This window comes from Chaetodon auriga, chromosome 7, assembly GCF_051107435.1.
Source record: "Chaetodon auriga isolate fChaAug3 chromosome 7, fChaAug3.hap1, whole genome shotgun sequence".
NCBI lineage: Eukaryota > Metazoa > Chordata > Actinopteri > Chaetodontiformes > Chaetodontidae > Chaetodon > Chaetodon auriga.
The window spans coordinates 15009564-15036528 of NC_135080.1; the positions used below are offsets into that span (position 1 = coordinate 15009564).

At 42.9% G+C, this 26965-nt stretch overlaps 2 protein-coding genes across 2 annotated transcripts in view; one reads left to right on the forward strand and one right to left on the reverse strand.

The window, feature by feature from the left end:
* The window catches only part of nox4 (NADPH oxidase 4), a 25568-nt gene extending 15186 nt beyond the window's left edge, over nt 1–10382 (reverse strand). Inside the window, exons 1-6 of the mRNA XM_076735797.1 lie at nt 9998–10382; nt 9446–9541; nt 3485–3595; nt 2857–2941; nt 1178–1275; nt 295–322 (exon numbers count right to left, since the gene is read on the reverse strand). Coding sequence (XP_076591912.1) covers nt 295–322; nt 1178–1275; nt 2857–2941; nt 3485–3595; nt 9446–9541; nt 9998–10054 — 475 coding nt within the window. The 5' untranslated portion in view covers nt 10055–10382. The remainder of the gene's footprint in view (nt 1–294; nt 323–1177; nt 1276–2856; nt 2942–3484; nt 3596–9445; nt 9542–9997) is intronic.
* Nucleotides 10383–15092: 4710 nt separating this feature from the next.
* On the forward strand, nt 15093–24916 carry naalad2 (N-acetylated alpha-linked acidic dipeptidase 2). Its single transcript, XM_076735438.1, has 20 exons — nt 15093–15174; nt 15749–15860; nt 17043–17229; nt 18343–18444; nt 18594–18719; nt 18999–19079; nt 19252–19357; nt 19457–19550; nt 19995–20090; nt 20572–20657; nt 20799–20918; nt 21189–21271; nt 21394–21457; nt 21571–21638; nt 21806–21897; nt 22171–22261; nt 22593–22857; nt 22950–23031; nt 23289–23381; nt 24385–24916. Exons 1-20 carry the CDS (start codon nt 15093–15095, stop codon nt 24572–24574), a joined length of 2220 nt encoding a protein of 739 aa, XP_076591553.1. The 3' UTR covers nt 24575–24916.
* Nucleotides 24917–26965: the final 2049 nt, after the last annotated feature.

Consider the following 26965-nt stretch of genomic DNA (forward strand, 5'->3'; position numbering starts at 1 on the left):
TAGCATGCCAGGCACCTGGATGAGAGGAGATGTTCGCTCACTGCGCTATTCCCACGTAATTTAGTAAAATAATCTAACTTTAACTTAGTCATTTTACCCACAGAAACACTGGGACGTGAAAAAGAAAGACAGGACGAAACAAACACAGCATGACTTCCTGCTCTATTGTTGGCAGAAAATCCACTCTAATCTATAACACATTTACCACCTTCATTGCTACAAATGTAAAAACATACCAGCATACACATAAATGCAAACACATCTGGTCTACACACAACACTGTGTAGTCCTTACTTGTGGTCAAAATGATCATCTTGGGGTCCTGTGAAGAAAACACAAAAAAAAAACCAAATAATTGTTTGCATCTGTAATCTTTACGTCTATTTTTGTGAGGGCTAATTTGAGTTTCAGACCCCGCAGCTGCAGCCAGCCACGTGCTATGGAGAGAAAACAGTCGGCAGGCTTCATTCCAACCAATCGCTTTAGCAGGTGATTTCATTGCTAATTTCCTCCTCCGTACTTCAATGCATGTTAATCTCCTTGGCACATGGCTGCCCACCCGCTGTTTCACAGTTAGGACATGTTTTGGAAGGTGTAGACACTCTCCTCACTTCTTCAAAGGGGTGACTGAGGGTTAAGGCTTGAAGGTTGAAGGTTAGAGTTAGGTTTAGGGTGAAGGCACCAGAATGCTTCAAACTAAATGCTTGTAGGATCACCTAACAGGATCTGAACCCGGATCCCCTGCAGCTTTCCAGCTTCAATGCAGGAGGACCATTTTTGTACATTTCTGAAACAGACAGTCGAGCACACATGTCCACTTTCAGCAGCGATTGGCCAGGTGTGCGGCAGAGACACTCTTTCATTCTTCAAACAACTACCCAATAGAGTGAAACACCATGAATGGCTTTGGGGAGATTGTCTACAGTTAAAACCATTTTTACAGCTCATCGCATCTCGACTTTTCACCCTGCCTTCAAGTGTTGTCATCAGCGAAGACTATTACTTTCAGATGTGGTCACACGATGTGTTTCAGGCATACCTCAGCCTGAAGGTTGAGGTAAGATCTGGGGTTAATCCATGTCCTTGTGATGATTGATGTTAGGGGCCACGTATTGCGTCATGTCAATGTGTGTCCTCACAAGTATAAAGTACAAAGGAGCGTGTGTTTGTGTCTCACCTCTCCTCTGTAGCGAGCCAAATTGAGAGCGGGGAAGTCGTCTGAGTAGCTTACACTGAAGTTTACGACGTTCACCAGGTGGGCAGACACGTGCACCACTGCAGAAGAGAAAATGTTGCACAATGCTGATTTGAAACACACATTTTTGTGCACAGACTCCAGACAGAGTGCATCTACTCCACTTCAAACACAGACAAACTTCATTAGAAAGGTCAAAACGAAGCGCTAACGGACACTCCTACAAACATCTCTTTGTCTGCTCAGCAGAAAATCAGCAAAACATCCTCCTGACTTACTGGCACGCACACGCATACACACATACACTCCTCCCTGACATCATGGACTAACCACGCAGCCCTTCGACAGCTGATGGAATTAGAGGGTGTAATCATGAGACACAAGGGTCCTTTTTTTCTCACTCACATCCTTTCTCACTCCCACTGCTTCCCACCCCTCTCTCTCTCTCTCTCTCTCTCTCTCTCTCTCTCTCTCTCTCTCTCTCTCTCTCTTTCTTCTTTGTCTATCTCTCTCTTTCTTCTTTGTCTATGTCTCTCACCCACTCCTGCTGACTCTGTCTTCATTGTCATTTGTTCTCTCAGAACTTTGGAGCTCCACTATTAGAACATGAGAGCTTTGCCTCAAGGGAAGAAATATCTGTGTGTGTGTGTGTGTGTGTGTGTGTGTGTGTGTGTGTGTGTGTGTGTGTGCGTAGTGTTGAAAAGGTAATTGTAATGATCCTGAAAGGAGGCGTAACCTTACAAATGATGTAATAGAGGACAACAGATAGCAGCTCTTGCAGCTCTTTTATTAACATCGTTCTATCGGCTCTATGAATGGCAATGTTGGTTTGTCGCTCAGTATGCCCTTTTGGTCTTGACTGAAATATCTCAAGAACTACTGGATAGGCATCAAATGTTTTTACACTCATGATCCCCAGAGGATGAACCCTACTGACTTCAAGCACCACCATCAGCTGACAGTTTTGGTTTTAAGTGGTATGTCTGCAACTATGACAAGGAAGAAACCTAAGTACTTTGGGTGTGTACCAAATGTTAGCATGCTAACACACTACACTAAGATGGTAATCACGATAAACACCATAAGCACCATATTTTAATTCAGAGGTCTCTGGTGAAAGGTAAAGCCTTTCAGAGGCTGCAAAAATCTGCTTGTGATGGGTAGACAGTCTCCACAGGTCTCACTGTTATATCCCAGCATTCACCAGTCATAATGCTACCGGTCAACAGATCTTTAGAACAGAACAGGAGCTCTACATAACGACTGGATCACCGCGAAAGCCAGCAGTATGAGGTTATATGTAGGTGGCGAGTGGTGAGAAAAGGAGAGTCATGTGTTACTGGACGGTTACGAAGCCAGGCATCTCAGATGTGACTGAAGAAGAGGCAAAAGCAGACACACAGCTGCTAGAGGCTCCCATGATGTCATGAGAGGCGACTCAGAAGAGCACACACACACACACACACACACACACAACTAGACAGCAAAAACACACATGACCAGCTGGACAGACATCACAGCTGGTACGCCAGGAATGCTGAGCCAGGCTCGATCCATTTATCCACACTTCACGCGCACACACACACACACACACACACACACACACACAGAGTGACACGATGAAGACGACACATGAGCTGTGGTGATAAGAGAGTTTTTACCAGAGAAGATACAGATGGCAACTCCACAGGCCACATGAAAGGTCTTGCTCTTGTCCAGCAGCCTGCGAGTCTTTCTGCTCGATACCTGCATGAGTGCGGATGTTGTAACACGGACAATAGTGTTATCTTCGTGGCTGGGGATCGTTAGCAATAAGGCACTAAAATTATAAGTGTTTCCTTGCATTCTTACATCAAATCTCACTCATGTATTAAAATACTAACAAGAATGCCATCATCATCATTTTTTTAACAAACCCCAGATTAATTTGTCAGAAATTGTGCAGTTTTACGTCTGGTATAAGGAAAAACTCAATTCAAAATAACCCTTCTCCTTCATCTATTATGGCCTTGTGAATAGAGTCCATTTATTTTGAAGAATAAATAAATAACTAGCAGCTGTAGACATTTTAAATTTAATATCAATTTGCTGTTTCAAATTAAAACAGCAGATTAAAACCCTCATTTCTCTTTTACTGTGCTCCACAGAGGTTAATCACCACTGAAACCATTATGGCATTCAAATGGAAGTAACGGGAAGTAGCTGACAAATCCAACCCCGCTGATCACTCTGTTCTTCTTCCCATCCCTCACTCCTTCCTCACTCCTCTCCCCTCGGTCTCCTTCTTACCGTGTGCGTTCCTCGGACAAAGGTGAGCAGGGAGCGACACATGGGCAACAGCACCAAGCTGCAGTTCAGGTTCAGCACGGATGCAGACGCCCTGCTGATGCACAGCCCCAGCTGAGAAAGACACACACACACACATGCACGAACACACACAGACACACACACACAGTGTCAGGCAGGTTGCTGAAATGAGGTGACTCTGCGGATGTAAAGGGTCTGGCGGATTAAGAGACACACTTTTGAGCTGTTCCTATTTGGATTTGGACAATTCAGTGTGTGCACTGAGGGCTTGAGGCATGACTTCCTGCCACACAGGGTTAGTTAAAACCATCTTTGTCCTTCTCAGTATGGAGAATCGTTCTCCTTTAGGCATCTTTCTGCTGAGGCTTTGCACTGAAGTTTTGTTCGGATGATGACACATAAAGATTTCATTGGAAATTGTTTCAAATATAACTCAAAATATTCTTTCCAATCAAAAATGACTGAGGTCAATCTGTCTTACGTGATAATCAATAAGAGAATTACTGCCTTGTGATTGTATGTGTCTGCCAACTAGTCAAGTTGCAGTTTCCATCCATCACCACAGTTTCAAGGTGAACACCCAAGACTAGTGTCACAAAATCAGTATCTGACCAAATGTGGAATATGGTCACGATCTGTCCTTCTGTTCCTGAGTTGCGGTGTTGAATAAAGGCCAGAAAAGGGTTTTAGCTGAACACTATGATGTCACAGGGAAGCTGACCCTTGACTTTTTGGATACAAAATGCCATCACTTCATCATTTTATCCTACGAGACATCTGTCTGAGATTTTGTCATAATTAGTGTATGAATTCGAGTTGTGGTCAAAACTTATGTGTTTGGTGTGGTCACAGTGACCTCTGACCACAAAAATCTGGTACATTCAGTTCATTCTTGAGTCCAAGTGAACATTCGTGTGAATTTGAAGGCAGGGCGTTCCTGACATTCACGAGTACGGGACGGACAGACAACCCAAAATCATACTGCCTCCGGCCACAGCTGTCACCAACACAGAAGCTTCAAATGTAAGTTATAAATTTTTTTTTTTTTTTTATTGTTGCCTCATACACAAGCAACTTTCTGCTGTTGAATGTAATTAAGTTGTGAGCAAAGACAGACAGCAAATATCAGTGAGTGATGTAGTCTTTCCTAGTCCAACAAACCAGGGATTTTCGGCCTGACACTATGAGCTTCCCCTGGAATGTTTGAGTATTTGGTCTGAATTAATCACAGGTTTTCAACACACGGCACACACAAATCACTGTTAAAAGTATATAAGCTGTTTTGCAGTTCCTTTTTGCAATACCCATGGATGTACAGACAACTGCAACTGAGTTACTTTGAAGAAAAGTCAGCAGACTAAACTTCCTGTTGCATTTGAACACCAGAATTATCTGTGCCTTTCACCTCACAGAGTATATGTATTACGTTTCCCTGTAACTGTCGCCTGCCTTTGACACAGTGAACCACCAAATCCTTCTTTCCATCCAATCCAGGCTACTCTACTTCATAGTCCAAGCACTGAACGTGTCATTTCAAGGTGAGGAGTCCAAGCATCAGTTTCTTTACACTGGGGTACCACAAGGATCTGTGTTTGGTCCCCTGCTCTTCTCAATATACACCTTGGCACCTTTGGTGCAATTTTTCACTCACATGGTTTTTATTACCATTGCTATGATGATAATGATATTCAGCTCTATCTGTCCCTCCTGCCAGATGATTCCCACAGTGCACAGTAAAACTTTTGCAAATGGTCCAAAACGCAGCAATGTGTCTGGTCTTTGACCAGCCAAAAAGACTTTGTTCATTACTCCCCACTGGCTCCATGTTGCTTCTCGAATTAAATTAAGTTCGACTGACTAATGCTTGCCCACTAACTGGCCTCAGCCCACTGGGCACTAACTTATCTGAATTCCCTAATTCAGGTTTATGAGCCCACTCGTTCACTGCAATCTGCAAATGAACAAAGAATAGTTCTACCGTCACTTCGAGGAATGAAATCTGAATTCAGACTCCTCCTGTGTGGTCCCTCGGTGGTGGAACGAGTTACCGAACTTGATTCTGTCAGCAGAACCTCTTTCTGTCTTCAAATAAATACCTCCTCTAAGACTACTTCTATACTCTCTCTGTATTTCTTGATCCCTATTTCGTTCCTTTGCGAGCCACTTACAGTATATGCTACTTCGTGTACAATGCAATCCTAGTGGCACTTGTGTCAATTATTATCTCAGGCATTCTCCCTGATCTACTGTGGCGTGGATTGGATCTCATTTGTACATTGCTTTGGACCAAAGCGTCTTCCAAAAGACTAAATGTAAACGATGCATTACTACTACATCTCAGAACACCCTGTCTGGCTGAGGCAGCACCTGACGCCAGGATGAAAAGGGTGCAGTTTACCTGAAGTGACACAGGAGGGATGTCTGCTGTGTAATCTGGCTTTACGCATCTCAAGCTGTAGCTCAATAATCAAAGCCGTTTCATGCGGAAACCCTGCATGTACTTTGGGGTCTACTACACTCAGCCTCTGTGAGCACCGCTGGTGCCGTCTCTTCTGATTATCCAGAAGAAACTGAAACAACTAATGTGAGAGATGAAGGTGTGTGAGTGTGTAGATCTGAGAGAGAGAGACAGACAGAGAGAGAGACAGGTCATGTGCGGCACTGCTATCCAGCATTTTAAGAGACACCCAAAATCTTTTCAGCATTACATGTTTAGACTGAAAATGTGGCTGTTTCAATATGTTTGTTTTGTTTGTTGCTTCACAAAGAACGTCTAAAGTTAAGAAAATGTCTACACAATCAACATCTCCCATATCCACCATTATAACTGCTTCTTTAACAGTGATTACACAATTAATATTCTTATTTCTTCAGCATTTTTTTAAATCATGGATGGCCCTCTCTAACTGTTTCTGTCTCCTGTTTGGAACCAAAACAGCAAAGTTCATTGTCACGTTTGATCTGTTTCTATTAGAACAAAAAAAAAAAAGATTCACCACTTCAATCTGGAGGTTAGCTAAAACATATACGATGAACAAACACGCTGCCAGCACTAACCTAATTAAGTGAGCATCTACATATAGCGTGTCAAAGTTAACACGAGGTTAACTCTGATACCTTTACCCTTTAAAAACTTCCCACTCACATTCATTCAAGACGGCTTCCCACAGAAAAGCAGCTGACGGCAAAACCACAAGCAGGAGATCTGATATCCTGCTTTCTGTACATCCCCAACGCCCCGAACAACCAAAACACACACACACACACCCAAATACACGTACATGCACAGAACCATACAGGTGAATGAGATGAGATGCTTTTTGAAGTTAAATCTGATTTCCCTTCAGTCGTATTAGTTTCAAAATACACCTCAGTCTTGCATGTGCACACACGCAAGTGCGCTCACACACGTGCAGATGTACACACACAAGCCTACATAAACTTAAGCCCTCTGGTAAGACATTCAGTCAAAGCCAGCGGCGTGCCCACACTTGCCCCTCTCTCCCTTGTGCCTCCCACTGTACAGGCCGTGCATGAACAGCTCACACAAGCTGCCACATCTTATTTTTCCTCTTATTTCACACGACTTTCAATCAACTTTTATACTGTATTTCACTGACCCAATATGCTTTAAAGCTGTCATTTCCAAATACTCATAGTGTATTATATTGACTAAATTCTTACATGATTTACATGTCTTTGTAAGCCCATAACATGTTCCAAATGAAGGCTTGTTGAACGATTTCTAAATGCAATTTGATATTTTTTTTTGTCTCTGCTGCTGCAATAAAAACTTTAGAAAGTGTTTGCTCCAAAATCCGCCCACATGGTGTTTGCTGATGGACTGCATGTATCTACTGAGTCCTGATGAGTCAGAAGCATGTGTACCACTGTTATCAACATTCTGTATATGAGCTGACAACACGTTTTTTTTCTGCAAAGTCATAACACACATAAGGATACAAACAGAGAGTAAAGTGAAAACTGTATCGTTGCTTGCATGAAGTTTGCACAGCAACTAATAATCAACACAACTAGAATGAACTTAACGTTTGAGCAAAGGAATTGTTCACCTTAAATGACCCGAGGTCTAACAGAAACCAGTACGGAGTCAGCTCCAGAAACACAGGTCTTCAACATTAGGGAGCAAATAGCTGGTGGAGATACACACACATACACACACACACACACACACATGTAAACACACAAATCTAACCTTAACCCAAGTCTTCACCCCCAAATTTAATGGTTTATGTTATGGGGACTTGTGCTTTGTCCTCATAAGGAAGGTGAGTCCTCACAATGTGACTATGTAAACAGATTTATGTCCACACACATCCACAAACACAGGCATGCGCACACGCACACGCACACATACACACACACACACACAGACAAAGATGCAAAAACATGAACTTGTGACAACAATTACACCGACACTCCTGAGTCAACAATCACCAAAATCAAATTCCTGATTCTGTGTGTGTGTGTGTGTGTGTGTGTGTGTGTGTGTGTGTGCCACTAGGTGCCAAGGCTCATGACACTATTGGCTGTCACAGAGTGGCCAACCTGTGAGCACACACACACACACACACACACACACACACACACACACACACACACTGACGGCTAATTGCTGTGACAGAGTTTAAAGTCACAACTAAGACTCATTAAACCTGCACGTGACAGTCGACCATCCATCACAAAGCCTGCTCCTGTGATATAAATAGATGTTTCTGGAGCCAGAAGCAGCAGATTTCTTAAAAAAAAATACACACTGTCCGATTGTTGTCATCTGGACAGTCACTGGAAGGTGTCACATGACTAATTTTGGGGGCAATGCGTGCATGTATTAGGATGCAACCTGCAAAAATCTAGTGAATCTTGAATATTTTCTCTCTATGACAGAGGATGTGAGCGCTTTCATGTTCTCTATTTTTCCTCCTCTTTAAAAGAAGCTGCAGGATGCTGTTCATTGATTTCCCTCCCTCTGAACAGTTACTGTCGACAATTAGACTCCAGACAAATCTCTTTGTACACAATCATATCTCACAAGCACGGATACGCTGATGAGTCAGTGCAGACATTAAACGTCTGGCACACACACCCACTCAGTACGCTGAGCTCTGACCGAGCAGAGTGAGTGAAAACACCGGTGTGAGTGGACCACGAGTGTGTCGGAGCTTTAAGAAGTCCAAAAAATTACATACCACCTGACAAATAATACTGTGTCTAAAATCACTCACTCACTCACTAACACCCATCAAAGACATTCAGTGGTTTACTCAGCAGCTGGTGGAAAGTTGAGATTTCGGACACTCATGACGCATCATCATTTTGTGTCATTACGAACTGAATTTTTGATCGCATTGTGGGACATTTAGCAAAAAGTGGTGTGTGCAGACACTCAAATAAATGGCGAAGATTAAATATAGTATCTATTTTGGGAAAAGGGAGTGACCTCAGGTCTTTTTCGCATTAGAAATTTTGACTTTTCATTGCAGAAAAAGCACAAAAAAACATTTAGGATGGCTCTGGTTTAACACTGAGTGACACTGAAACCAAGGCATCATTTTTCAATTCAGCACGACAGTCATTGAAGTCAACAAACGCTAACACTTCTTTTCCTTTAACACTGTGGTGGCATATCAATATCAGCTTTTAAAGATAACCTTTTGTCTTTCGCAAGTGATCGTAATTGAAAGCAGAATTGATTATAATGAAAATCTTAAATAAGTTAAATGTACTTGCTGAACTTCTGCTCATCCACTTGTAAGTGACAGCAGACTATAAACACAGAGTCAAAATTTTGGTGGTATGGCAAATTTGTATATCAAATCATGTATATCATACTATTTAGGAGCTCAGTTGGGAATTAAGCATTGAGACACAGAGGGAAAATAATAAATGCAGAGTGCAGTGTGTAAATGTGTCAGGTCTCACCCCGAGCATCTTGTAGAGGTAGTGATACTGCTGTCCGGTGGAGTACAGCAGGAAGGTCCTCATGAACAGCCAGGTGTTCGCTCCCAGCCACAGCATCTGCACAAGCACAGGGTGGACAGTATGCAACAGCCTTATGTTCACTATCAGGCCATTGACAACAAATAAAATGAAATAAAAACAGCACCTCTAATGTTCCTGTTGGTCTACAGGTAGTTAACTGCCCCCAAATAAGCATTTCCTGTGCTTTGCATTTCATGTTACACTGATCTTAGAACAAAATGTAAATCCTTGGCATGTAGTCATTGTCATGGTCTGCATGCATGCAGCATATGAACTCCAACCAGCTCACTGCTGATCTCTGACACTGCTGAGATTCTGCTTAGCAGCTGACCAACACTCAATGTGCCTTCGTGAACAGTATATGCAAGTTGTCTTGGGTTTAACAATGGTGTTGAAACATTCACAAGCAAAACAAACAAATCCACTGACAGTCTACGATTGGAGAGAGACGCCGAACAGCTTGCTAAAATCTCTTGACAAAAGTTTCCCCACCAGGACCAAATGCTTTCCTCCCTCGTTGGCGACCCAGCTCCGCACCGACACAACCATGATGCCTTCAATGACCCGGCAGCTGGCCAAACTTTTCAGCAAAAGCGTCGGTGTGGCAGAGAGGTGAAGGCTCGTCCTCCGCGCAGCTCTGTCTCTGCCTGTCTGTCTGCCTGTGTGCAGCGTCCGCAGACCGGCCGGTGTCTGCTCCGTCCTCCCTGCACTCCTCCGCTACGCCGCTCCTGTCTGCTCTGAGCGCATTTGGACTTTTCATCCCCCCACAAGTCTCCGCGGTGAAGAGCTCCGTCTGAAACACGGACGCATCTCTCCCTGTCTCCTCCTGCCAGTTCAGCTTACCTCGCGTTAAGCGAGCAGCCAAAACATCTTGAGGGCAAATGACGCTGAGGAGGATAAAGTTAAGCAACAAACAGACTGGAGAACAATAAGCATCGCTCCACCGCTGCGCACCGCTCCTCTCTGCCAGCAGAGGGCGCCGCAGTCTGTTGTGTTCCAATGAAACGCGCTCATAACCATCTATGACTTCCATAAAGATAGCAAACGTTCAAGAGGCCCTTTATTACGTGGTTACAAGCGCTATTAATGGTTCAAAAATCGATGTTAATTATTGATGGATACTTTGTGGATCTGTTAAAAGCTAATTATTGAGAACAACTTTTGGGTTAAAATCCCTTTTACAGCTATGAGACCATTTGACCACTTAGCTCTAGTTTGAGGCTAGATATGATTTGGAGCAAAATCCATTCATTTAACATCTTATCAACATTTTTTATTTGCTGGTTTGATTGTTCAAATCCTTTGTCAGTGACTTATTGGTGTATGTAACTGTGGATTTGAGCGTTTATTACCAGATTGCCAAAATTAATAACTTCCTTATTACCAAATAAAAGAAGATTTTCCCAACCTGCTCACCCAAAGTGTGTTCAAACTGATCCTAGAGAATTACCAAATTATTTACTTGCCATTAATTAGTGTATAAACCTATTATAAAGGATGCTTCATTAGAAGCTGGTATTAAAGTGGTAAAGGCAGCATAATACATGTTTCAAAGGTGATTGCTCTTATCTGTATTTCTGACATATGTGTTAATGGTGTTATAAGTTTATAGAGTGATCTCATCGTTTGGGGAAATGAGACACTTAAGTGCAAGTTCTAGCATCTCTCTGGGCTTCCAGCGCCACCTTGTGTCATTAGTAAGAAATGCAGTCAAAGCAATGCATGGGAGAAGATTTCTGTTGGGCCACGGATTGATCTGAAAATGAAGGACATTAGAAACAGATGTGCATGCTGGAGAAAAAAAAAACAATAAAGTAAAGTTGTATCTATATGAATGAACCATCTGTCCTCTGTTCAAATGAGTTAAGACATCTGGTACACTATACGGCCAAAAGTATGTGCATTCGCCTGCGTTCACGACAAACTCCTCTGCACTTTTAATCTGGAGTTCTTTTTCATGGTTTAGGTCACGTACAACTAATATAAATTTGAAGTTGTTGTTGAGGTTTGATCATATTACATGATCTATACCAGCAAAGGAATGAAGCTCCAGAACATCTACTTAATGGGCCTTTGGGGTGAGATTGTTTGATCAGTTTTGCTTCTAGCTTTGTGGCAACAGTTTAGTGAAGGCCCTCACACCCAAAGGTCCAAAACCTGACTGGCCTGTACAGAGCCGTAGCCTCAATCCCATCATATATCTTTGGGATGAAGTCAAACACCCAACATCAGCGGCAAATACTCCTCATGCTGAATGGAAGCGAATCCCTGCAGTCAGGTTCCTGGAGCTTGTGGAGTCTTCTCTCAGTAGTGGAGGCTGTTACTTTAGCAAATTAGTGGCCATAGTTTTAAACTAAATGTTCAACAATCACATATAGGTGTTGTCTATAGTGTGCAAAGATGACCAAATATGGAGAAAAAGCAATGTCAGATCATCATTCAACTTATTTGGTTTAAACATGTAGCCATAACAGATTAATAGTCTGAGAGCAGCACGTGTCCCCTCACGGGTAATACTTGTCATTGATAGCCCCATCCAGCAGAGAGCAGACTCAGATCAGGATTGCGTCACCTCTGCTGGACAGATTCTGTGTTTCAGGTGTGTGACGCTCTGTACTTCTGTTTTATAAGCAGTGACTGTCAGAGGATCTGCTCAAACCCCCCAGACAAGGTCAAACAGTGAAGATAGGTGTGTTGTTTTTGTGGAACTATTTTGAATAGAATTACACTTTACTCCAGCTGTCTTCTACATTGCTGTATTTCTCAATGGGTTAATACTCCTCTTGTTTGGAATAAAGGCTGAATGAACCAAGAACGAGAGGTTGTCATACTGTGTAACGCTTGAATACGCTTTCAGTCACACAGATGACTTTAAATACCACTTTATATCAGTCTGCTGTTACATTTCATCATCGTCGTGGTCATTTGATCGTGTAAAAGCAATTAAATCTTAGCATTAGTTTGAGGAGAAAACACGCGCAAATTAAATGAAAATCACCCTCCCCATGAAGGCTGCTGGTTTAACTGGTTTTCTGTTGAGATAAACTGTGTTGAGGATGAGGCAGAGCTGTGGTCTGTGTCCTCCCCACATTCCTGAGTGCAGAGAGCCTCCTCCCCACTTCACGCTCCAGCCCACCGCATGAAAGAGCCGTCCTCCACCCTCCACAGCTGTTCACAGAACCAGGAGGGGGTCGAGCACGACCAGGGCCCGCATGTCTTATAGTGTGGGAAAATATGTTTGTCTATTTATAGCAATACTACACACCAGTGCTGTAACTTGAATTTGGTTCTGAACATAAACTGAGCTGAAAGTGAAGCGAACCAAGCTTTAATAAACTCATTCATTCTGTATTAATATGCCTTCTTCTGTAAGATCCATCACTGAAACACTGTTTAATGTCTTTTTTGTTCATTGATTAGAAGCTGACTTACTATTTGGACATTTTGGACTAAAGCTCTACTAGTAAGTCACAAGTTTAACTCAGTATATCATAGTTGTAACTTACAATTTACTGATTTACTACAAGTATTTCTACTGTATCGGGTCTGTTTCCAGGCAGAATTGGGCTTCCATACCGATGATGACTCTAATTTGATGTATTAGTAAGTAAATAAAAGCTTCTGCTGCTGATGAAAAATGCTATGATGTCCTTTCTTTTCCGTCAAGTGATATGTTAATGCCAGATAAACAGATTAACTTCAATAGATTATCAGAACAAGTCAGTTTTATTTTCTGTAAATAGCCCATTATCACAAATCGTGGTTTCAAGAGAAGAAAAATCTTTAACAGGGAAAAATGGAAGAAACCTCAGGAGGAGGAAGAGAGGAGGGATTCCTCTCTGCAGGATTGGCAGACACACAGTAGAAAGATGTTGAGCAACTTAAGATGTCAGCAGATATGAAGGACCTGAGCCACATGAACTCCTTTCCACTGTGGAGACCTGGAAGGAGGACAAGCGTCATAAACAGTGGCAGCACAGCATCCACACAGGAGAGAGAGTGAGAGAGACAAGATAGCACGCAGACTAGGGAGAGAGGGAGAGAGGAGGAGATGATCCAGATCCAAACGTCAGCCAGGAGAGAGAGAGGACACAGGATGGTCCAGCACAGAGAAGCCTGAGTGGACAGAGAGGAGGAGGAGGAGGAGGAGGAGCAAACCAGGGAGGGACAGAGGAGAAAGAGAGAGACCACGCAGCTCGGCAGCTTGTGGGAAACAGAACTAAAAACAACAGAAGGTTACAGAAATGCAGTCTTTATCGGAAAGTTTCCAGTTTGTTTGTTGATTTCTGGTCAGCAGGACAAACGTGGACTAAAAGTACTAAAGTTAACAGATTCATTGAGACTGAGAACGACCCATCAGAAGAATGACAGGTACAAGGTCTGAGGTATCGAACATCGAAGGATGAGCACTGATTCAAAGTTAAGGGGAATGACTATTTCATGTGAGACAGAAAGGCCTCAACAGAGTCAGATTGTCTGATGTCGACAGGAAGATTATTCCAGAGAAGAGGGAAAAGATAGGAAAAGCAGCCAGCTGACTGTAGCAAGGATGCAGTTAAGAGGACGAACATAGAGTGAAGAGTTTTATGAAGGTGTGCCATGAGCCTCCAGAAAAGCTTCAGAGCTCTTTGGCATCAATTCTCCAAGTCTAACCGTAACCCTTCTGAAGGGATGAACACCGTTCTTCCAACAGATACTCCCTCAGGTATTGATTGTGGTGGTGGTGGAGAGCTCTGTCCAACATGTTGATCCGACGTTTCCCACAGGTTCTGCTGACTGTGAAAGCCACATCATGTAACTCATTTCCATCTTCTTCACATTGCCCCGTATGGATGAAGCTTATTTTTGTTATCCTGCTTATTTATTCAGGTTTTTTCCTTTATTTTGTCTGCAAATAGGATTTGATCACCATCATATTATACAACATTTTAAAGTAAGCTTGTGCTGTTAAGATAAAAGAACACCGCATGTGCTTGTATATTTAGATGCATGGTTAATCTAAATTAAATAAGTACAAAGAAAACAAAGGCTATTCTAAAGCTAAGGATTAAGGCAGCTCTGCTTTGTCACCCACCTGCAGCTTGCTGAGCTTCACTGCATGCGTCCAAGAACACACACTCATTTAAGTAAGTGGCTGCAAGACACCTTTTCCACATGAGCTCAGTGTCTGCTGACTCCTCTCGACTCCAGCTCAAACATACTTTTGTTAAAGCTGTCCTCAGACTGGATTCTTGGCCATCTCATCTCAGGTTGAGTAATACTGAGTCAGCACTGGAGCGACCAAGGTGCACAGTGCACAGTCATCAGCCTGCTGGCCAGGCGTAGCACTAATGACTAGCTCCCTCATTGTCCAACTTCTCATTCACTCCCTCTCTCTTTGCCGGTGACTGTCACCTTCCCCCCTCCTCTCTCTCTCTCTCTCTCTCTCTCTCTCTCTCTCTCTCTCTCTCTCTCTCTCTCTCTCTCTCTCTCTCTCTGCTCAGCCCTACAGTGCAGCACTTAAACAAATTCCGTCCTATCTCTGCGAGCGTGCTCTGCAGAGTCAGTCAGTCGGTGTGTGGGAGCCTCTGGGACGTACGGCTTTACAATGAGAAAGGAGAGCAGGTTAATTCGCTGGATCTGGTGGACTGTGGTTGTGATTGCTTTGTTCTTGCTGGGCTTCATCGTAGGTAAGACAACAGACACTCACACTGGACAGGAATGCAAGCCAGTACTCCACAAGTGTATTCTGACTTTAGTATAATAGCAATGAAAATAATGTTATAGCGGACCATGACAGGTGTATTAAAGGACGTGAAGGCAGTTACTGAAACAACATCAATAGATTCACAAGGTGATAAAATCATTGTTTTTTAGTGAATTTCTGTAGAATTTCTCTCATAAACTATCAAATCTACTCAGCGCTGTGTAAATTCAATCTTGAAGCTGCACTGTTGTGTATGTGAGCTTTCGTTTGTCACTACTCTGACACATTTCACATCTGTCTGCCCGCAGCAGGTTAACACATGCTGTCCAAAACCACGACTTCACTTAACATATAATTCTTACATAATGGGAAGCTTTTGTTAAGATCTAACACAACTGGGCAGTGAGCAACACGTAGATATTATGTCTGTTTCCCCCTGCTTTGTCCGACTTGTATAACTGTAATTTGTTCTTGGAGGAGGTCGACTTAATCCCAACATAAACACTGTTGTTGAACTAACTGACTGTCTGTCTGTCTGTCCTGTGTGTGCGGTGTAGGCTGGTTTGCAAAGCCCACACATCCAAACACTGCACACAACAGCGCTTCCAGCAAGTATCTGAGGGACTTTCTGGATGAAATGCAGCCAGACCAGATCAAGGAACATCTCAGGTAAAAATCAGCACTACAACTCACTAAACCTGTCCCGTCCATCAGGACAAGTAATCCAAAGCAAATACACGATGGTTGTCTTTCTGAGGGGTTTCAGCGGGGAAGAAAAATTACCTCAAATCTCACGGGAGACTTCCTTGGAAAGGCAGAAAGTTGAGGAGGACAGCTCAGACACAAGCCATCCACAGGCCAAACTTTTCACTTGCACAGCAACGGCATTCTTGACATTATGCCTATAAAAATACCCCCATCAACTTTAACCTCTTAAATCCTGCCGATCCACCACTGCCTGAGACATTGTAAAATCATGCTGTGAAGCCAGACATTGTTCCAATCCACAGAACTTGACTCTGAAATCCAGTGGAGATCCTTCAGTTTGCAAGGATACCAAATATAAAAAGCATGCCTCTGTACTGTAAACATCATATAGCGTCAATGAAGAGCTGGAACATGCTGAAATAAAAGACACACGAAGGTGTCAGGCAGTCTGGAATAAGACAACAACGTTAACACCTGCTCGAGGGGAAATAAAAGAACAAAACTTGGTGTTAAGGGATTAACTGTACTTGTTTTCATAGCATGCTATTAAACTAAGTGTCATAAATATTGGAAAAGTTAGCATGTTATCATGCTGAGCAGGCGTGTTAAACCTGACTTATTTTAAATCTTAAATGCTAAATGTTAGGAGCTAAATGTATTGAGGATTACAATCTCATAGAGTCACAAGTGTGACTTCAAGGCTTTTCTCACAGAAAACACTTTGAGATGTCATAGTAGGAAAAACACAGAGTAATGAAGGCTGAATTCCATTTAGCTGCTTCAGTTTCTGGTATTGCTGGTATTACTGATATTATATGTATATATACAACAGAGACATAATTAATGTTGTAGGTAACACCTCCGCTTTTCTACTACGACGAGTCAAAATGTCTGCTCTGAAAACAGCCTTTTAGACATTTGGATCATGGTGTGTTCAAGTGCAGTTAGACATCAAGAACAACAGCTTTGCACGCAGGCATTATTTTATTTACTTTACCTTTTTATTTATAAAATGTTTTAGACACTTTTAGTCACTTTCCCCAGCTATTGTGGACATTAAAGCACTCTCTGGTCTCCAAACCTTTTGCATTCTGTAAGCAGCTGGTAGTCCCACCACTGACTGTCGACATCCTCTCCTCACAGAAAATTTACTCGACTCCCCCACCTGGCTGGCACGGAGCAGAACCTGAGATATGCAGAGCAGATCAGGGAAGAGTGGCTGGAGTTTGGCCTGGACTCAGTGGAGATGGTGCCCTATGACGTCCTGTTGTCCTATCCCAACAAGTCACAGCCCAATTACATCTCGATAACTGATCAGACTGGCAATGAGGTACGGTACACACACACACACAGAAGAGACACAAGATGATCAATTGTGCACGAAATGCACGTCCTGTCAAATCCACACATACTGAGAAAGACAAAGAACATTAAAGCTGAACAGATAATTTCAACCTCTCTGTAAAAGAATTTTCATTATCGTCTGCTCCCATCATTTTATAGCATTATGGTGGCAGTCATACCCTGTGGGCCAGTTTATAGCACAGCTACCAGTTCTATCATTTTAAATGACCGTTTGCATGCCTTACGGTCACAGTGAAAATCACATTTTAATGCGTGCCAGTGTCTAATGATTGCCAAACATTTTGTGATACTAGCCCATTTTAGCACTTTAAGCGCTCTCCATTCTCCACAAACACCCTCCTGGTGATTCAAATTTCTAAGGGACTGTGATTTTCTCACGGACACGAACAATAACAGTAATTCAGTCCAAACCGCTGACTACCTCTCAGTCTGTTTGGGGAGATAACAAAGCTGCAGCATGCCCATGGAGATCCAGTGAAAACCACTCCACTTTTCTGCTGTTCATCTTGCCCACAACACTCCAAGACGGCTCATTTGAGTCCAAGGTCCTTTTATAGCCTTGTTGTGACATAAACCTCCGTGTGTCTGTAAGTAGAGATAATGATCAGAGGCGACCATGTGAAAACAGACCTGGGTTTACTGCTTGATACTGCAGCTTGCTGCTCGGATGCATTTTAGCTAGGGCTGCAACTAATGATTGTTTCATTATGGATTAATCTGATAACTATGTTCTTTATTGACTGATTGTCTGGTTTGTAAAACCTCAGGAGATAGTGAGATGGCCATCACAATTACCCTTTATGTTGCTTGTTTTACTAAAACTAAACAACTAAAACAAAATCTGTCTCTTACAGAATTATGAATTAAGTATTCACAAGGGATAGCAGCAAGTCCTCACTTTCGACAAACAGGCAGGAAATGTAATGAGGTGAAAGTACAATATTTCCCCCTATAATGTAGTGAACTGGAAGTATATATACTCATGTGAAGTGGAAGTACCTTAGATTTGTACTTAAGCACAGAACTTGAATAAATGTAGTTTCATTCTGCAGTGACAGAACTCCTCTTTCTCTCACAGGTTTTTAACACTTCCTTAGCTGAGCCAGTTCCAGAGGGGTATGAAGATGTGTCGAACATTGTGCCTCCATACAGTGCGTTCTCTGCCAAAGGACAACCTGAGGTACACACATGCACACACACAAACAACCGAATCATACTGACAAGACGACTGTGATGTCGCTGCAGCAGTAAAAGTAGTTAACTAATTCTAACCATTATCTACCTCATCCCCACTTATCTGATGCCTCCTCTTTCTGTTTTTCTCTGCAGGGGGATTTGGTGTACGTGAACTATGGTCGCACAGAAGACTTCTTCCAGTTAAACAGACAGATGGGCATCAATGTTACTGGGAAGATTGTCATTGTCAGATATGGGAAAATATTCAGAGGCAACAAGGTAGGAAAAGCTTTAAGTCACTTGTTAGAGGATTTCTGAATATCTTAATTAAGAGGGCTTTAAGAGGGCTGCATCTGTGGTTAAATCTACTGGAATCTACTGTGTATAATGATTAATTCACCAAACTGCTGCATTCCAAATTATTGTCTCGCACATCAACTTGCGTACAGCATCAAAATGATCCACTGCTCTCTCTCTCTCTCTCTCTCTCTCTCTCTCTCTCTCTCTCTCTCTCTCTCTCTCTCTCTCTCTCTCCCTCTCTCGCTCCTGCTCCACCAGGTGAAGAACGCCATCTTAGCCGGAGCAAAGGGGATCATCATGTTCTCAGACCCAGCAGATTACTGTGCAGCTGGAGTCCAGGTAGAGGATTCTGCATCATTTTTGCACTTCTGTGTTCATTTGGGAATTATGAAACTACGTGTGTTTGTATGTGTGTTGTACAGCCATTAATACAGAGTGCAATTATTGCTGTGTGTGTGTGTGTGTGTGTGTGTGTGTGTGTGTGTGTGTGTGTGTGTGTGTGTGTGTGCAGCCTTACCCTGACGGCTGGAACCTACCCGGTGGAGGAGCTCAGAGAGGAAATGTTCTCAACCTGAATGGAGCAGGAGACCCACTCACCCCAGGCTACCCCGCTAAAGGTGTGTGTGTGTGTGTGTGTTTATACATGTGTGAGAGCCTGTGTGAGTGTGTACGTGTGTGTGAGTTTATCTAACACAGTGCTGTCCCCCATCTTACAGAATATACCTACAGATTCAGCCTTGAGGATGGGGTGGGACTTCCCAAGATTCCTGTGCATCCGATTGGCTACCATGATGCAATTCACCTGCTGAAGTAAGAGTTTGCTTTCTTCTTTTCTTTTCCACACGTTTTGTTTCATATAGTAAATGCAATCATTCAGAGAAGGCTGTTTTAACAATGTTAACATGCAGACGATCAGGTAGTGCTGAGTTTATTTTAACATGTGAGGATGCTTATATTTGGGAGTTAGCACAAAGTACAGCTGCAGCTGAAGGGGATGTCATCAATTTGAAGGTGTGTAGTCATAAAGTCAAACACTGATGGTAGATGAAAAGTCTGAGCATCACCAAAATTGTAACAATTCAACGTGTTGGAGGCTTGAATATATTTGTAAAATTTGATGCAGATTCATCCAGTAGTTGTTGAGCTATTTCACTCTATTTATTTATATTTTATTTATTTTTTGTTGTCCCTCAATGAAATGAGCAGCTGATTTGCATTATTTACATCATATGTGAATTATTTACCATTCAACAGGAACATGGGAGGACAGATTCCACCCAACAACTGGAAAGGAGCTCTGAACGTCTCCTACAGGCTTGGTCCAGGCTTTACGGATAACTTCAAGAGCCAGTAAGCCATGATTCTGCCATCCACCTACTTCTTTTGTCCACAATGAACCTCTCTCCTCTCTTGTGTTTTTGTGTTTGAATAGTCTCTCTCCTCTTGTTGCTCATTTTTTCTTGCCCATCTTTAATGACCTTGTGGCAAGTAGCCAAATGAAGCACAATGGAGGCCCTTGTAGCTCCTGTTTGTGAGAGAGACACACATTAACATCCACACACATACAAGCTACTACAGGCTTAGTAAGCATGTAGTATGTACCCATATGCACCAACAGTAATTAGGTAGTTGTGCTTTTGAACAACAGGGTTGAATGAGAGGCTTGAATCTCTCTGCTCTGTCCTCCTCTTGTCTGTTCTCTCTTTCTCTGCCCTGGATTATAAAAACAAAAAGAAAAACACTCTTGTGTGAATGTTCGAACATTTTCCTTCTTTCTTTTTCTCAAATTCTCTTTCTCTGTATCCCCCCTACTTTAATCTGTCTGTCTCAGGAAGGTGCGTATGAACATCCACACTGACAACCGTGTAACCCGGATCTACAACGTCATTGGCAGGATTAGAGGAGCTCTGGAGCCAGGTACAGGCCAACATGATCCCATCCTTCATTAAAGCTTTCAGCAACATTTTACACACAACCAACACATGCAAGTAACATTAGTAATGGCATCGTGGACACCAGCGTTGATGTAAGCATAATAACAGGTGTGTGTACGCACAGACAGGTATGTGATTCTGGGAGGGCATCGGGATGCCTGGGTGTTTGGAGGAATTGATCCCATGTCCGGTGCTGCAGTTGTCCATGAAACTGTCAGGAGCGCCGGCAGGCTGCTCAGCAAAGGTACGTCTCTGCAATGAGAAGCAGAATCAGAATCTGAATTCCTTTATTGATCCCCGAGGGGAAATGTGTGAGTGAGTGAGTGAGTGAGTGAGTGAGTGAGTGAGTGAGTGACTGAGTGACTGAGTAATGGTGTCCATAGTCAGGACTCAGTGTGTGTGTTACTCATGTTGTAGGGACATAAATGTGCTAAATAGTCACTGTAATGTCCCCGAAAGTGATGGAATATGACTGTGTGTGTGTGTGTGTGTGTGTGTGTGTGTGTGTGTGTAGGCTGGAGGCCTCGGAGGACTATAATATTTGCCAGCTGGGATGCTGAGGAGTTTGGACTCCTGGGATCTACTGAATGGGCAGAGGTACGCACACAGCCACCCATACCTATACCTAAGTCTGAACCTTCGAGCGGCCCTTTGAAGTTGAAAACTGTTCAACATGTCCTCACTTTCCAAAAGTCCTGACCCAAAACCCATCTCAACAGGATAACGCCAAGCTGCTGCAGGAGAGAGCTGTGGCCTACATCAACGCAGACTCTGCCATCGAGGGTGAGCGTGTTTGTGTACAGCTCATCATTCTCAGTAGATTAAAGACAGTGCTGAGGGTGAACTAGTTTTGATGTGGCTCATGGGTTTGGTGAATGTATCTGCTTGGATTCCAGGCATGTACACGCTGAGAGTTGACTGCACTCCGTCTCTGCACACTTTGGTGTACGACCTCACCAAGCAGGTGAGCTGATCACACACACAAATGGAATGATGCACCGCAAACTGATATGAGTTAATTAATTTTCTTTTATGTTCACTCTTACACTTCACTCCTGTCATTCCCTCCCCGTCTGTCCCTCTAACATGTCTCTCTCTCTTTCTTTGTCTTTCGCTCATGTTTGCATGTAGATAACCAGTCCAGAGGAGGGAGAGGAGGGAGTTTCTCTGTATGAGAGCTGGCATAAGAGGGACAACTGGACGAATGATCGTGATGCACCCAGGTACGTTCAGCAGCCACAGGAGGAATGCAGCAGGGTCACAGCTGAGGATTACTAATTCTTCAATGTGGCTGTTAGAGAAATGCTGCAGTTTGGAAACACTTTGCGAGGATGAATGCAGGCTATTAAAAACCCTTTACTCTGCCATCTTGTGTCTCTTTGTGGCCATGTGTTGGGTTTAAAACAAGCTTCGAATGGAAGATGTATTGGTCAGTCTTAGCTACTCAATGAAACAAGTCAGTGAATCAGTGTGTCCTGCCCTCTTGTGTACTGTAGGATCAGTAAACTCGGGTCAGGCAGTGATTTTGAGGCCTATTTTATCCGTCTGGGAATTGCTGCAGGCAGAGCAAGATACACCAAGAACAAGGTGAGAAACGCTGCACTGACAGATGAATCCGCAGCAGCATTATGACTGTTAAAATATTACTGCATGTGCTTGATTATATCTTTGTGTGTGTGCCCGTTTATACTGTGAGCATACAACGCAGTGCATGTCCAGACTTTGAGTGTTACAGGGAGGAGGTTTCTGTCCTGATTTAAGGGTTGAGTTAAGGTTGGAGCACACTTAAGTAGAATGTGAGGGACGTATCTTTATGGTAAAGCTTACTGTGGGCCTCCATGGACTCAGTGTAATCAGTGAAATGTCCTGACTGCGTGTGTGTGTGTGTGTGTGCGTGTGTGTGTGTGTGTGTGTTCAGAAAACAGAGCGGTACAGCAGCTATCCAGTCTATCACAGTGTGTACGAAACCTTCGAGATAGTGGAGAAGTTTTACGACCCTTCCTTCAAGAGGCTTCGGGCGGTGGCCCAGGTGAGAGGAGGCCTCATCTTCCAATTGGCTGATTCCCAGCTCCTCCCGCTTGATGCCAACCAGTACGCAGACTCACTGGGGAAATACGCACAGAGCATCGCACAGCTGGCACAGAGGCACCCAGACGAGATGAAGGTGTACGGGGTGTCGTTCGGTGAGTTGATTTTGGTCATGGTGGGCTTCATGTGGCGCCAGCCTGCGAACATTTCCAAGAATGTCTCTGTGTTTTTTTGCCTGTATTTCCAGATTCCTTGTTTTCTGCTGTGGAGAACTTCACTGTTGCAGCCAGGGACTTCCATGAGCGCCTGCAGGCTGTCAACACAGCAGAGTGAGATTGTGTTTAACATTTCAAACATTTTAGGAGTCCAAACAAGAGTGCACATTAATTGCTGTGAATGCGGCACAGTTAGCCAAAAGTCAGTTTTTCAGCTACAGCCCCCGGACAGAAACATCATCAGCATCAACAATTTGTTGAATTGGATTGCATTAGATTGTGCAGGTGTACCTAACAAAGTGGCCACTCTTTGTACGTTCAGTCTAGTCGAGTGTGTGTGTAAAAGTGTGTGTCGAATGTGTGTTTATCAGCCCTCTGCAGGTACGTGTCATGAATGATCAGCTCATGTATTTGGAGAGAGCTTTCATAGACCCCCTGGGCTTACCTGGCAGACCCTTCTACAGGTTAGTCACACACACTCACTCTCTCTCTCTCTCTCTCTCTCTCTCTCACACACACACACACACACACACACACACACACACACAAACACACACACACATATGCAATTTCCATTTGATTTACAGGCTTTTGCAGGAATGTCATCAATGCCAAGCATTTCAGCACTGAACAGCACTGCGCTCTGTATGTGACTTTGAATGGTCTGTAAGATTTAAGTCAGAATCAGTGGATTCATAACAGTTAAGTCATAAAATATTTTCTCATTGCATGTCTTTACACTTACACCTGTAGCTCTGCCATATTCTCACAGCTAATGTTAGTTCATGTACATACATTTCACTCTTGGATGCACTGGCTCATGCACGCATGATAACAGCATCTCCCTACCACAATCTTATCTTTATTCTACTTTTAGAGGCCTCAAGAGGAAAAATTACTCTGCATTGTATTGAGAAAATGGCAAAGATTATAAAAATCTGAAAAATAACTAGAATTTTGCCTTTTCATAGCGGTCATTTTGAAGTCTTGTCGAGTAAAGCACAGGTGTTACTGACCATGAACATTAACAATGGCTCTTTTGTAGTACATCAGTAAACATGAACAATGCCAGGACCCTGAAGCTGAAGCAGCTCAACGGAATTCAGCCATCACTAATTTTATTATTTAGGCTACATGAGTGCTTTTCCTACTGTGACAGCGTTTCAATGGGCTTCACAGACTGTTCAGGCCTGCATATTGTCCACAGTGTTCATTTATTGAAAGCCCATTATCTCTCATACGCTCTCACCCACTTTTAATTCAAGTGTATGCAGCTGACGCAAAGCAGACTGTGGAACGGGCTTGATTATCACATGAGAGGTGAATGCATGAAGGTTCTGCAGCTCAACACTGCGGTCTTGTTTACCTCTGAGGGTGACCTTAGACGAATTCCTACATGGGCTGCAGACACACACCACAGCTGATTTTTACATTCTCTAACGTGACACTCTCCCCGCTCTATTCCAGGCATGTGATTTTTGCTCCCAGCAGCCATAATAAATATGCAGGGGAGTCTTTTCCCGGGATCTACGATGCATTGTTTGACATTGAGAACTCAGCTGACCCAGAGAAGTCCTGGGAGGAAGTCAAGCGTCAAATCAGCATTGCAGCATTCACCGTTCACGCTGCTGCCACAACGCTAACGCCACCTGCATGAAGCAAACTCTAAAGCAATGCCATTGAGCTATCAATCGATTGACAATTACAAAGGCGGGATGTGAAGAGAGGAAATACACCACCTGCAGCTCGGACAGAAATGGATGATCCCTGTTTTCTGAACCAGCCACGTGAAGGTCCAGAGCTCAGTATTGCAGTGAATCTCCAAATCACACCTCTGGAAGTTAGAGCACTGGCTCTTTGCTCTTCTGTGTTTTGATGTGTGTTTTGTTATGTTGTGTCAGTGAAGAAATAATTATGTTTTAATGGTTTTTTGTTGTTTGAGTTTTGTAATAATACTCTCTAGCCACAAGGGAGCCAAATAAAATCAATCCACCCTTTACACACGGGCAGAAAACAACTGATACTTCGTCCATGCAAGACGACAGATACAGAACTTTTTTCAAGTTCTGTTTACGTTCATGTTGGTATTTTTAATAAATTACTTTCCTTAAAGGTACACAGTACTTTTGTACACTCCAAAAAATACCACAAAATGTAATGATAAACCAGATTGATACCAGATTACTGTTTATAGAAATACAGTTCATCATTTGTACCTTTAAAATCTTTGGGTGAGTTGTTAAAGATGTGAAGCACATACAGTGCACTGCTGTCTGCCACGCAGTTTCTTGTTGTAACCACAGGAGGGCGATATAGTTACAACTTTTCCACTTCTACACATGGTAACCGAATCTTTTTAATCAGGGAACTTCTTGTTACTGTTGCAAGTGCAAAGTAAGATGTTCACTTATCTCATCACTTTACATTTGTCCAAACTAGTGTAAATGAAAGCTTTTTACTTCTGGCTGACACAGATTCAGCTTCCTTAAATCATCCTGCATTCTCACAACCCTGTTTCCAAAAAAGTTGGGACAGTGTGTAAAATGTAGATACAAACAGAATGTGATGATTTGCAAAACACCGAAATACCATATTTAACTGCACATAGCACAAAGACAAGATATCAAATGTTGAAACTGAGAAGTGATACCCTCATTTAGAATTTGATGCAAACAACGTGTTTCAAAGAAGTTGGGACAGGGTCATGTTTAACGCTCTGCTGCATCGCCTCTTCTTTTAACAACACTGTCAGTGACAAGTGGGGACTGCAGGCAGGCCTTTTACTACAGAGCCATGCTGTTGGACTACGCGCAGAATGTGGCCTGCTTGGCAGCATATGTTGCTCCAAAACCTGAATATATGGTTCAGCATCAATGGCTCCTTCACAAATGTGCAGGTTAGCCACACCATGTGCACTAATTCTCCCCTATACCACCGCGGGCAGACTCAGCGGCTCTTTTTATACTCAATCATGTTACTCACCTGTTGCCAGTTCAGCTAATTCATAGTGAGATGTTCCACCAGCTGTTTTCTTTTAGCATTTCACAACTTTTCCAGTCTTTTGTTGCCACTGTCCCAACTTCTTTGAAACATGTTGCTGGCATCAAATTCTAAATGAGGGTATCATTTCTAAACAACAGGCATTTCTCTGTTTCAACATTTGATATGTTGTCTTTGTGTTATTTTCACATAAATATGGGGTTTCAATGTTTTGTAAATCATCATATTCTGTGTCTATGTACATTTTACACAGCATACCAACTTGTTGGAATACAGGGCCGCACAGGAAGTACTGATCTTCACCTCATGACCCTCTTCCTCGGTGCAGAGTCTGCATTCAGGCGTCTAAATCCATGTTTGTGGCTGTGTCGTCAGTGCAACAAAGATAAACATGCATCTTGTTCATAAAGGAGGTTTGAATTTTTCCCGAAGGCCAGTGGAGTAAAATAAAGTCTCACGTATGTACCAGTAATTCAAAGGGTCACAGAGTTAACACTTTGTTACTGTCCACCTCCTGGCAGCTGAATGACGACAGCTTTCCTGTTAAACCTACAACAAAAGGCGCATTTTCTCATGTAGACAGTCTACATACGCCAATACATGTCCAGTGAACACATATTTGCATCTCATGCAACTAAACCGACCTTCATCAGTGTTGCCTCTGAACTTGGATTTGCATGTGGTTTGTGGAAACAAGGAGTTGCTGTTTGTTGCTCTTGGACAGACACAGAGGCCTTTTTGATTTAATTTCAATATGGCCTGATCTCTCCTGTTTTGAACATTAAAAGTGTTCCCAAAGAGCGTCACGCAGAAACAACACAAAGACAGACATAAATGGCTGTCACGTTGATTCGTGTGCATCGGAGAAACAGGAAGAAATACGAACAAACGTCAACATCAAACACGATACGACGTGTTATATTTGGGAGCAAGTGAGAAAGTAAAACTTAACATGTGCAGTAAAATCTAAAAATAAACATACAAACCTGAACATTCGATAACCGTCTTTGAGTTTGCATGTTATAGTAAAAAGCAAAGAGAGCTGTTT

Excerpts from the sequence above, each read along its gene's own strand:
- naalad2 (XM_076735438.1), top strand. The coding sequence starts at position 15,093 with ATGAGAAAGGAGAGCAGGTTAATTCGCTGGATCTGGTGGACTGTGGTT. Across the intron at positions 17,230-18,342 it reads CTGATCAGACTGGCAATGAG|GTTTTTAACACTTCCTTAGC; the intron begins GTACGGTACACA and ends TTTCTCTCACAG. Across the intron at positions 18,720-18,998 it reads AAATATTCAGAGGCAACAAG|GTGAAGAACGCCATCTTAGC; the intron begins GTAGGAAAAGCT and ends CTGCTCCACCAG.